The sequence below is a fragment of the Anser cygnoides genome, chromosome 5 (assembly GCF_040182565.1).
Source record: "Anser cygnoides isolate HZ-2024a breed goose chromosome 5, Taihu_goose_T2T_genome, whole genome shotgun sequence".
Lineage (NCBI taxonomy): Eukaryota > Metazoa > Chordata > Aves > Anseriformes > Anatidae > Anser > Anser cygnoides.
In genome coordinates, this window is record NC_089877.1 from 10418502 (window position 1) to 10431608 (window position 13107).

Consider the following 13107-nt stretch of genomic DNA (forward strand, 5'->3'; position numbering starts at 1 on the left):
TGTTTCCTACATCTCACATGACCATCTAGGAGGATAGCAGAAGTTTGGAATTTTTCTTCATAAAGCAATTTTACTTTACTCGGGAAAAAGACTGACAAAGACTACATAAAGGATATATCAAATTAACAAACCAGCAGTTCTGTCCACGATCAACTTAACAGTGAAGAGATATTTCAGGTATTTGCATATGTATTTCTCAGTACACAGGACTTCAGCATCCTTTTCACAATTTGTTAACATCTAAGGTTCTTAAAGTGCTTTTAATTATATTAATTCATAGTTTCCCCCAAAAGGTAAATAAACATTTTCCCTATTTTGCAAGTAAATGCATTCAGATCAGAATTTGCCCTACCTAATTTCTAACCTACTTCTGAGCTGGAGGCTCTAGTATTCCTTCATAATCAAAAACTATGTCTATTCAACATAGGTTAAGTAGTTTAAAGCATAATTCATGTGGCCAAACATAGGCCACTATTCCTACTATATAAGGAACTATATCCCAGACAAGGAACTATTCCCCAGACAGTATTTCCCTGTGACAGTAGAGAATAACTTACGGAAGATTAGAATGTATCCTCTTGTCTTTAACAGGGACTAAACTTCTCCCTATCCAATCTATAAAATAGGGCAATAGATTTTGGTAACCAGAAAGGAACTAAAGCATTGTTTTATCTGAACATGTAAACAAACTTAATATTTTCCACTTCTTTTGTCTATTTAAAAACACAGATACCAGAATTTTTTAGGCTTTGAATCTTCTGTTCTTTACCCCAGAAAACAATTTAATAAAAAGCACTGTCCCTGTTAGAGTGGTTTGCAAAAAAATCAGCTGAAATAGGTAGCGTTTCTGAAATTACATTATGTTATTATGTGTGCCTTTGGTGTTTTGAGCTCTTTTCAGTATGGTGAGAAGGAAATGAATGATTCCTTAGAACTACAGTAATCAAGGCAGATATTATACTCCCAGATTACTTCAACATTACAGCAACTCTAATACCTTAGCAAAGTTGTGTTGAAGAAAACTCACCTTAAAAATCAAATCTTTTTTCCCATATCGAAGCTCTTTCAGCTGGGCTTGAATCTTTTTTGACTGAAAGGAAGGACAATAAAAATCAGTGTTTTTCCTTTCAAATATTTACTTTTAAGACCTGAAAAAAATGTGGCAAGATCTGACAACAGAAACAAGATCAGCTTTAAAATGCAGAAAAGTAACCAATATGAAAGCCAGTTGCCTTTCTAGGATAACATGTCTAAACCAGTCAAATGAGTCAAGGGAAAAGAAAAATGGTACTGAGCTAAAGCACGTATATGCACTATTATGAATAGCTGTTTGGTTTATACATTTCAGACAGGAGATGTTTAGTACTTTCCATGAAAGAATATCTGGAGGCATCACCTTCAAAACCATCTCCGGGGCACGCTGAGACTGTTTGTATGCAGCCTGGGAGAGCAGAATAATGTGCGAGCTTCCTGTTAGACAGTTCTATCCATAAAGGGTGTTTGATCTAATTATTAAAAGAATACTAATTGTACATAGTTATTATGCTTGGTAAGTATAGTAACTAATTAAAGAACAGAAAATACATGGCATTTCTGTGGCCTACACCACCTAACTGGCAAAACAACAACGGCTAAGAAGGATGCTCCTGAAATCTTATCACCTTGGTTTGTTTGAATGGCGCTAACCCACTTAAAAACCACACATTTACGAGGATGATTCATCAAGCCTGAAATTAAGGTTTAAAATACATTCACAATCTGCTGCCTTGAGTGGTGGTTAGCTTTGGTTTGGTTTCCTGAAATTCTTTGACAACAATGCTTGTCATACTACAATAAGCTTAATTTTATTTTAGATTTCATCCTCAGATTTAAAGACATTTGTGTAGCAAATATTAAATAATCAGAGAAGAAGTCTTCAAGTCAATTACCCAACATTAAAGACATTTTGTCCCTAGCTGTATAATGTTTATGTTATACAGCTAGGAACAAAAAACGTGAACAAGAGGGGAAAGCAGAATGCTATGTTGCACACTGCCAATTTTTTTTTTTAGCAGTAAACGAGGGAAGACTATATATTTGTACTCAAATACTCTGGCATGTTTGAAAACAACAATGATGACGTAGGAAGATACCAGATTATGACAAGCTGGAAACAAAAAAATCATCATTTCCTACTGTTGAGGATTTCTCAGAAACTGTGGTTGCAGATCATCAGTTAGACTAAACACCTAACATAACTCGAAATCACTACTTGGACCTTGTAAGTATTGTTGCCTAAGTTTAAAAGTAGAGTCTTTGATAAAGAAAACGTGGTGTTTCAACCTTAATATATAAAATTTTAGTCAAGAAGATAAGTGTTACACTTCTGCTCAATTCTAGGAAGGTGAAATTACTTTTACAGAAGTCATATGTTCAGAGAAAACCCCATGACATAACTCATACAAATGAGTAAACCACGTTAATGTATACTAATAAACACTCATGAAAAGGCAAATAGCTAAAGGGACTGCTCCAATGAATACAGTTACTTGTACATTTAGATATTTGGAAAAAAAAAAAAGGCTTATTTTTTTTTTAATCATCAGTTGTCTTAACACTTCTATAGAGAGAATATTTTATACTGTGACACTTCATCTTTGAAATCATGAAACATCAGAAGGATTGATAGTAATAGATCTTTGCTGTCTCTCTGTTACTTTAAAAAGGAACTGAAAAAAAAAAAAAGCAATAAAACCCCTGTAATTCCTGTGTTATTCTAGGCATGGAGATCATGGAAAGAAAACTAGTTTTATATGTATTATAGATGTATAATATAGTCCTTAAAGAGCTATATATACTTTTAAGAACTACACACAAACTTTACTGTACTTGTCTAAAACTTGAGTTTGCAGCTTGCTAATATATTTGAGTTGCCTCTAGCGAAGTCACAGAAAGTTGAGATAAACAGTCATCACGCATGTGTAATATATAATCTCTGCTGGAACCTCAGCACAAGAGACTTAGATGCAAGCTTCTTTTGGGTATACTCAGTTTAGAATAGAAAGGAACCTTACTTACCTCTTCTGCATGAATACCACAAAGCTTGTTTCCTGACAGAAGCTTGTTTTTGAGGCTTTTGTTCTGATGGGGAAAAAAGAGTTTTATTACTGAGAGTTACTGAAATTTTAAGGGATCTTTTAAATATTTCATCATACCAGTTTTGTTTTATACATCACTAACACCTTCAAGTCACCAAAAAAGACACAAATAAGAAGATAAAATAGCTGCATCATGGCACAATATTCTCTCTGAGAAAATTCTGCAAGTCTACAACTTGGCACTAAAACATGCTTTCATAGAAGGAGGAATGCACAAGAAACCTTCCAATACTCTCAAGCAATAGCAAGCAATTTAGACTGTATATATGAGTTAAAAACAAGAAAAAAAAAAAACAAATCCTAACTTGATGTCAAGGGCATAGCTCAATATCGTTTTCAGTAAATCATTATAACAACTGAGTAATAGGTCCAAGGATCTTAACATTTAGCCCTGATGATCAAATGTATGGTAACTTTTCATTAAATTTCATAATTTAAAACAGTAAGTAATCAAAATGTTTAAAAGGCTAGCTAGCTGATACCATTTTAACCACTCGGTATTCTTTTTCATGTACAAGTTGTAAATATTTCTCATTTTCAGGGGAAAAAATATATATAATTTGATAAAAATAATTTTTTAATAGTTCGGGAATTTATTCTGCATTCTTCACTCACATTATCCTATAATTGACAGTCAAGTGTAAGATTTCTCTGCAGCGTGAACACCTACAAAAACAGTTCAGAAACTTAAATATTTGATAGGTAGCTCTTCAAGTGCTAACATAAAAAAAAAAAAAGAGAGAAACACACAAAACATAACTTCTCCTGTGCTAACAAACTGTAAACATACATAAAGAAATCCAGCCCACCACATTTCAGAAATGTATATTTATTATTGTACAGCAGTACCTTTCATGAATATTTTGCACGAGAATATGCTGGCATTAGAAAAAAAATGATAATTTAATTCAGGATATCAATTGAAATTTAGTTTAGTATTCCACTGAAACACTGGACATTTTGTTTCCAGAATTAGTAGCTTGGAGTTTTTCTTGAAATAAGTTTCTATTTAAATCCAAGGTAAAGAAGCTAACGATTGAAACATCCTTTGCACAATTCCAAAATAATGAGAAGATATGACATCTTGTTTCACACATTTCACTGTTGCTGTCTACTCTGCACTTATACATATTGCTGCAGAAACAATAAATCATTTCAAGCTGACACCATTCTCTAATGCAAAAAAAAAAAAAAAAAGCAACTGGGATATTACTTCGAATGAGACAACACAGATTCTGCCTCACACAAAATGTGATTTACAAAGGGCTGGATGTGAAAGGAAAGAGAACACATGTTGTTCTCAAGTCTCATGGTTGATTACGTTTTATTCTTTGAAAATGATGTGGTGGCTCCAGTCACAGATGAGCGCTTTATTGCGCTAACCACTGCAGAAACAGAACGAGACTGCACAAAGGGAGTTAGGTAGCAGTTACAAGGGGATCAAAGGTAAACAAAACAAACAAACAAAAAAAATCCCAACAAAGAGATGAAGCACGCCCAGCAAATCTATTACTCACCAGGGGTATGTCTAAAGAGCTTTGTTGTACTGTGATCACATTAGATGTGACTGTTTTTTCATAAAAAGATCAGCATCACCTCTCAGGTTGATGGCCAACCAGATATGCCAAAGGCAGTGTCTCGTTACGAAATTGCACTTAATTAACCCAGGAAGTTAAATCATCATTTTGTCTTGACTAACTAGGTTCATTACCCTCCAGATTCCCTACAGTCTGACAATGGTCGGTTTAAGGTAGCAGATTCTGTTACTTAAGAACCAAAGTGAGAGTGAGTTGTCATCTTTACATTTTTACTCATTTTTCTTCCTTTTGCCAAGTGAGAGCTACTGTAAGAAATACTTCTATCAATACAATAACAGTTCAAAATTAACTTCCACATACACTGTTTTGTGGAGGCCTTGCAGTAACTCAAGACGTGAAGAACCGAATGCCTACCACCCCAAAAGGACATATGCTGTAGTAGATGACTGCCACAATTTTTGTGTGTCATGCTAAAGTAGTCTAACAGAAGAATATGGTTAGGAAAATGTAGTCAAAACCAAAACTTTATGAAAATATTTTAAGTTGGATGGACATCATTTTGGAGTTTTACCTAGGCCTAAGAGGATTTACCAATCCTGTCTCAAAATCTAGCCTAAAGCAAGAGAACAGAAATTGGGGTTACCAGCATGGAGGCAAAACACTTGTGATTTAATCTGCACCTGTTAATATTTTTAGAAATGAGAGCAAGCGTTTAAAGGTTATAGTTATCAAGAGCATAATAAGTAGGTGCTTGTCAGAGGCAACTGACAACCTCCTGCTTCAAGTTGGAGTGATTTTTTGGTACTTAGCAAATTACATGTCACTGTTAAATACAGCATTACATTCTGGATATTATTATTTTCTACAGCAGAATGTGAAGTATACCACTAAAAACATCTGTAGTATAACAGAGCCTGATTTGATCAGGATTCTGACTTAAATAATACGAAATGAAGCATCTTCTCAGGTACTTGTTCTGTAAGTTTGCTAGAATGGGTTTATTGAAAATTAAATCAATTAATCAGATTATTGGGTTATAAATGCTTAGCAATTCAGGACAGAACTTCTCACTTTTAAGTCTCAGATAATGATTCAAGATGATGGCTCTTATTTTTCAACTACATATCCTTCAAAGTACAACAACAACAAAGTTTATAATTTTACAGTTTGTTTCAAATATCTTATTTGTTTTGAAGTACTTTAACGGAAAAGGTCTTAGATGTTTCCAGTCTAAAAACCAATATATTTCAAGAATTAATTGTCTGTAAATGTGTCCTTAATATCTTCTCTTAAAATGATATACAGGAATGATTTTAATTAGACATAGGCTTTCAGATTTACAGAAAGAATACCAGTATACTCAAACTAAATAGGTAGCTTAATGTATTTGAACATCTTGAAAAGCGTATAGCACAAACTGTTAGCTGAAGCATTTGCATATCATCATTAAACCAAGTTACTGTAGTATGTAATCTTTCATTTACTAATTTTGCACCAATAGTTTCAGTGCATCCCTAAATTCAGGCGCAGAAACCTGCTGCCAGTGGTTGCCACGTGCACAGGACTCCCATTGTCCCTTCCCACACAGCTGAACGTATGTGCACTCAAAAACGAGCAGAACCACGTGAGAACTGTGTACCAGCATCCTTCAGAAACGTGAGAGCTCTCAAGAACAGTTTATCAGATTTGTTAACATTTTCTTTGCAGAACTTCCATATAGAACCTAAGCTTTCTGCCTTATTCTAGGGTAATTTTTTCAGTCTCAGTGCATGTTTTTTCATTTCCTCCAATAGTGACATAACATATTTTAACGTATTTTGTTTGGATTCTGATCTTATTTTCAAAACATGAGATCAAGCTTAACGAGAACTGACTTCTTTATACGAATATTGAAACTAAATCTCTATTTTAGGTTGCCTCAACATCTCCCCACAAGGAGACTGATGTGAAGGTGGATATAAGAAGCTGTAGTGACAGCTGTTTTGCCAGCATGCCTTTGGAAGCTTCAGGAAAAAATAATCTTGTGCTCTGGCTAGAGGGGCGTATAGAATCAAAGTCACAGAACCATCTAGGTTGAAAAAGACATTCAACACCATCAAGTCCAACCGCCAACCTGATCTACCAAGTCCCATCACTAACTGATATCTCTTTATTCCAAACTTCTGAAAATAACTCCTTCATTTCTGTCATTTATTCTCCTGAATAAAGTGTCTGCAGTAGACCAAAGTAACCCCTAGCAACACAACACCTCTCCAAAGAAGAGAGAGTGAGAGAAGAAAATCAGCAAGATATTCCATGTCCAAGAAGCCTTAGGAAATGAAGAAACTATCACGTCAATGGCTATTTCTTTCCATGTTAGAGAATTTTACCACCTTGTATGTCAATAACATTCAGGTCTCCTTCCCTCTCCTCATCACCTCCACCCTACAATATCAATCTATAACAGGTCAAAGGCATGTTAGGGTTTTTCAGTACATTTTTTTTTCTTATTTTTAATTCCCATCTTTCTATTATAAGACTTGAGACGTAAAAAGAAAAGCACAAACCAAGCACTTAAAAGCTCAACAGAAGCATGTGAACAGCTGCAGTTTTAGTTCTTTTCTTTTCTGCCAACTTATATTATTAAAATCATTATATAGATATATAGTATTTTCATAATATCCTCTCCTCTTTCAATATATACAAAAAATACCACCCATGAAGCAAAAGTTGAGATGTATTGTTAATTGTGACAAACTACCTCTAGGTCCTGTTTCAATGGGTTTATTACCATATTGTGTATGAGGTTATGGAAATTAACATTTATCTGATATAAACTGTACTCAATTTACAGAAGGGTAAAATTACACCACCTATGGAAAATACACAAATTTTTATAGTCTGTTCTTGAAATCAGGTTATGTTGACCTCTAGCCACATAGATGAGTGGTTTAATATTCTGATGCTGATGTTTCACAATTGCTAACATCTATATTACCTCTTTGAAATAGCAAGGATGAACAAACCTGTTCATCTCAACTGTGGATGAACAAAACTATACAACATAGACATCATCAGTACAAGGCCAGTTTACTTCACCTGCTAGCTTTTCAAAGCATGAGGACACAGACTACGTTCAAAGAAAATCACACTCTCAGAAAATTATTTCCAGCAATCAACTTCACTTCAAACATTTTATCTGAGGTCTGACAGCAGTTTTATGCTGCATACAAGATAAATTTGGCTCTGCCTCCCCTTACTGAATAGCACAAGTCAAACCATACTGTGCTCCCACTCATCATTGCAACATTTCTGTCTTATGGACATGCTATAAAAACAACAACAACAACAAAACCAACAAAAAGCAAACAAAAATACACCAAAACAACAAAAATCCTTGGACTTTACTCAGCGAGAATGTCAGGGCCAATTGCCAAAATGAAAACTCTTTTACATTTCCTGTTAAACAAAAGCTGCTCACTGAGCCCTTAGGAAGTAAAATCAGAAGACACCAATGGCCCAAAATCAAATACTTGGATTTATTTGGTGCCACAATATACCAGTACCCATTCTGCTTTGGACATTACCTTTATATCTCAGGATGATGAAAATATGTTTTGTATAGCATGAAACAGTATAAGAGCTTTGATCCCATCAGGGCTGACTCAGCCATTCATCTTTCTAAGACAGATAGATTGAGTTTCCTGCACTCTACTGTGTGAGGGTTTTCAGGTAAGACCTTGCAAACTGCAATTCTACATTTTCTTTATGGGCAGTGAAGATATGGTGACTTTTTTTTTTTCCCCCTCAGGAGATGTTTGCCTCAATATTCTCGAGGGTGTTTGGGTCTCTCTCTCCCTCAGTTTCTCAGTGGCCAGTGTGCCAAACAGCCAAAGAGCTCTTCCCCATCAGTGCATTTTAAGACCAGGCAGATATGAACAGCATGTTTTCCAGATCTGTCTTGATCTAAACTCAGAAGAAGCCACCACTGTCCATCTAGCGCTGAATTCCTGGAAAAGCCCACTTTGACCATGGCCAGGCTACAGCCTCTCAGTGCCCACAAATGTCCTCGGACACATCTGTCCATGCAGTCTGTATAAAGCAAGTGCATCCAAAAGCTGACAGACAGACTAGGTAATCCCCACATACAAGTCATGCTGCTCCTTATAAGCTTAGGTGTATCTTGGCTTTTAATCTTCTAATTTATTTATTTACTTTTTTTTTATTTTGCTGTGTAAAATAATGGGGTTATGCTCAAAATAAAGGCACATAAAATAGCAAGCTTCCCCAAACATACTGTATACTTTTCTTTCGCTCTGTGTATCTACCCTCTCCAACGCTAGAGGCTGCTATTTTTTTCCTCCAGAATTTCAGGTAGCCCTGCTCAACTGAAGGACTTGATATACAATGCATGAAAATTGCCTATGTGAGCTTTTAGCAAGAGTTTTGCGTTGGGCAGCACAAGATGCAAGTACGGCTACATAGAAGTGCACTATTTCCACAAATCCCCAGACATATAGGAGAATCACAGACACCAACACCAAGTCTTCTGGTGAAATGAGCAAAGACTTTCCTCGCATATTTGCAAAGTGCTGTGTCCAGAGCTTCTTTCAAACACTAATCTGGAATAAATTGCACTCCAGGGAAGCACACAGAGAAAAGGAAGCACAGAGTCAGCAAACATACCCAGACACATGAAGCTTCTTCCTGAGAAAAATACCATTTTGTTTGCTTCCATTCATCTTTGTGCTCATATGACAATTACATGTAGCGACAGCCTAACTTACACAAAAATATCCCCTCTAAGGATGAGTAATAAGCAATTCCTCACACCTGAGACACTCCATTTCCTGCAGTTGTGTCCTATATAATCCCACTCTGTAAAACCAAAATGCAATCTCACTACCTCCTATCTGTACTTGATCAGCTATCTGACATTGACCAGACAAGAACACTGATAAATTTAGGCAACAGCTTCTATATGCACTGCTGCTACTCCAGTCCTTCCTTATGTCAGTTTTGTTGTGGGTAGTTTCTACTGTTGCTGTGAATCACCTCCAAGTATCTCCATCAATGTATTTATGTTTGTTTTGCATTAATGAAGTAGCATAATCCTCTGAAGACATCTCAGCCATGGCTACAATCACAGTTTTGCAGCATCATAAAACACTAATTGTAACAATGATAGCACAATGTTAAATGAATCAGAATAAGGAACAGATACTGAAGCAGATATAGAAAAAATTATATATAGAATGATACAGATATAGAAGAATTTTAAAAATTATACATTTAGAATAATCTGGAATTTTGTCTTTTTTTATATCTCTTTCACTAAACCTACACGACTGAAGGTAAATATATGGGTATGCACTTATATTAATAAGCTAACAGATGGCAACATCTTGGATTGGATCCATTATATACAGTAATTTTTCAGTCACATTTTCACCTGATTATGTAAAAAAAACTTTCAAAGTCAGAAAATAATTGTAGCACTTGTTGAGATTTGATTCCATCACAACTATGCAACAGTGCAGTGTGTACATATGAGCCTGCCCACCACTCAATGGGAAATGAGAGCTTAGAGTCGTTAGAAGCTTTGCTGTAGGCTAAAAAATGCATTTCATCTATTGCATAACAATATTGTTACACAATTAAAAAGTAACTCATCCCTGATGGCCTTCCCATATACGTGCTGTTTTCTCAGAATCTTTTAATATATTTGACATTCTAATGTTTCCACAGAAAATCCAAGTTCTGGTTTCTCCATAAAAGATTATTCCTACAAAGATTAATCTTGTAAGTGGTTTTTGTGTCTCTAAAGAGTGTATCATTTATCACTTGAAGTGGAAATGATCACTTAATGATCTCATAGGAAGATTCAGTTGCCATCATTATTATTACTACTAGTATTTGCACTATTGAATTGCCTAGATAACTAGTTGCAGACCAAACCCCAGTTATTCACTGATACATAGCATCAGGCTTGATTCAGAACATAGCTAAGCACAGGAGTATTGGACTAGCACGAGACTCTTCTCCCCTGCCCAAGATGAAGTGTTTAAGGCAGTTTTATTTAAGATGTCCTCTCTTCCTATTCACTGACAAATCATTAAAATTCAAACCATGATTAGAGAACTGATCTTGTGTTTTAAAACTAACACTATTAAAGAATGAGTTAAGATGCTGATTTTCCATAACAGTCTTTTATACTAAAAATGCACAATGTTATCTAAGGAATTAAGTCACTTTAGGTCTCAGTCATTAATAAATTACTACATATGCTCATGCTCTGAAGTTCACAAAGCTAAAATCTAATTCAAGTGAAATTCATGACCCAATTACTCAGCTGCAAAGAACAGTTATCCAGCAGTCTCTGGGACTAACTCTTCTTCAGGTAAACAAATAGCTGAAAATCTATAAAAATTCTGATCAACGATACTAATTTTAGGAATATATGTAAACTACTTTTTGTTCTACATTTAAAGATGTGGGATTTGTTTTTTCATTTTTTTTTTTTTTTAGCCTGTATTTTAAAGCGCATGTCTACAAGTGACAACAGATTTTGCTCTCTACAGCTATCATCTAAGGTGAAACTTATTTCCTGTTCAATCCTTAAAATTAAAATCACTCAGAGAATGATGCTAGCCTGGAATGCAATGATTCACTAATGGAGCACATTCATTAGGGAGCTGTACTTGTTCCTGCTGTTTGTCAAGTAGGATTTAGTCTTCAATATGTCCTGTAAGCATCTCAATCTTTCTCCGCTCTCACCTTCACGTACAGAAAATAAACAAATAAATAAGTCTGGTAACAGATCTCAACTGTAAAAGGAAGTTTATGGTACAGTACTATTTCTCTAATACCTAAAAACTTGTTTCACCCTTCTGTATTCCAAAGCTTTTCTTTTCACCTAAAAGAAGTGAAATTTTATGACTTTTTAGACTCACTAAAACACACCTAAATATTAATATTCAGACAGATTGCAAATGCGCACTTTCACAGAAAAAAAAAAAAAACACAACTCTCACCTGTTTTTAGAGAAAATGAGGTTCCTGAATGACTGCTATTATTTATAAGGTTATGATGAAATATCAAACATTGGTACATGCGGTCTTTTATGATCATGTTTTAAATAGTTAAATGAAAAAAAAAAGCTCTCAATCTCTAATCACTCGGAGAATGAATTTTTCTGTTCCAGCAATGAATCAGTGTACTGGGCCAAGTATTTTTCTTCAAGGTGATTTCTGGTTTTGCATTTCAAGGGATTGGGGTCATTTATTTTTGTTATCTCTGAGTAAAGACAGCCCGTGACGAGAAAATGATACAGAAAAATATGGACTGAGGTAATTTTCCAATTACACCTTTCCAGCCATTCAAGTGAACTTTGTTACAGGAAAGCAAATGCCATTTCTAATTCTTTCTATTTCAGATGTTCTAATTAAAAATATAGCAGCATATTAAATATAGAATCCCCTACAACAGAATTTCTAACTGAAATGAGACATAATTGCCTATGCCATGCAGGATTATCTAGAGAAGAAACCTGACAATTCTTTGATCTTTCCCTTTGGTAGAGGTAGCTGAGTGCCCCAGGGACAGTGTGTGGACTGAGTAAAGCAGAGCACCTAGTTAGGTAGATGGTACCCTGAAGCTTCTTCTTTTCATGTTTGGCATTTGAGAACAAAATGGTGAAAGAAGCTACTCCTGCTACAAGCTAGAGGTTAGGCTAAAAAAAGAAAAATACAAATAAAAGTTGACAACTCTACTAAGGTCAGAAGAAAAGAAATGAAAAGAAAATTCTGAACGCGACCAAATGCACAAAGAAAGTAAATACATTTCTGTCTTTGAAAGAAACAAGCTCTTTTGTCATTAGAAATGTGAAGGGTCATACTGGTTACACTCAGCTCTACAACTTCCCTTTTCCTGCTATACCTGCAGCAGGGGATGAAATGCTGCATTAAGCACATTTTAAATCCTTTTACATTTGCATCCCAGAATTGTCAACATCTGTCTTAAAACATAAATGACATAGTTCTGAAAGGAGAAGGGCAGAAAATGACTAAGGAATACGTTTGTGCTGCTCTCTGCGGAGTCGTATCATTCAGGTTTGCTTTAATATTAATAGGCTCTCTCAGGAATTCTCTCAGTAGCAGTGCACTGAGTATTTGTTGTTACAGAGCTTTTTAGCCAATGTATTTAATTTTTAAATGTAGCAGTTCTGCAAGTGGAATCTAAAAACATCTAAAGCATACATCTGTTGTTTTGGAAAACTTACTACAACATCTTTCAACCAGGAAACAGATATCCCTATGGCAGTTCTACTGGATTGATCCACACAATAAACACTATTTCCACCATGCTGTGCTCACTCAACATACTTGGGGATAAATGCCTACATAATAGATAACAGAGAATACCTTCTTGCCTCTGTCCTGATATGGTCTATC

At 35.2% G+C, this 13107-nt stretch overlaps 1 protein-coding gene across 2 annotated transcripts in view; it reads right to left on the minus strand.

Moving 5' to 3' along the window:
• LUZP2 (leucine zipper protein 2) overlaps window positions 1-13107 on the minus strand; it is a 252885-nt gene that overhangs the window by 60954 nt on the left and 178824 nt on the right. For both annotated transcript variants that reach the window (XM_013177762.3, XM_048050882.2), the window contains 2 exons: window positions 3058-3120; window positions 1028-1090 (listed from right to left, as the gene is read on the minus strand). In XM_013177762.3, coding sequence (XP_013033216.2) covers window positions 1028-1090; window positions 3058-3120 — 126 coding nt within the window. The remainder of the gene's footprint in view (window positions 1-1027; window positions 1091-3057; window positions 3121-13107) is intronic.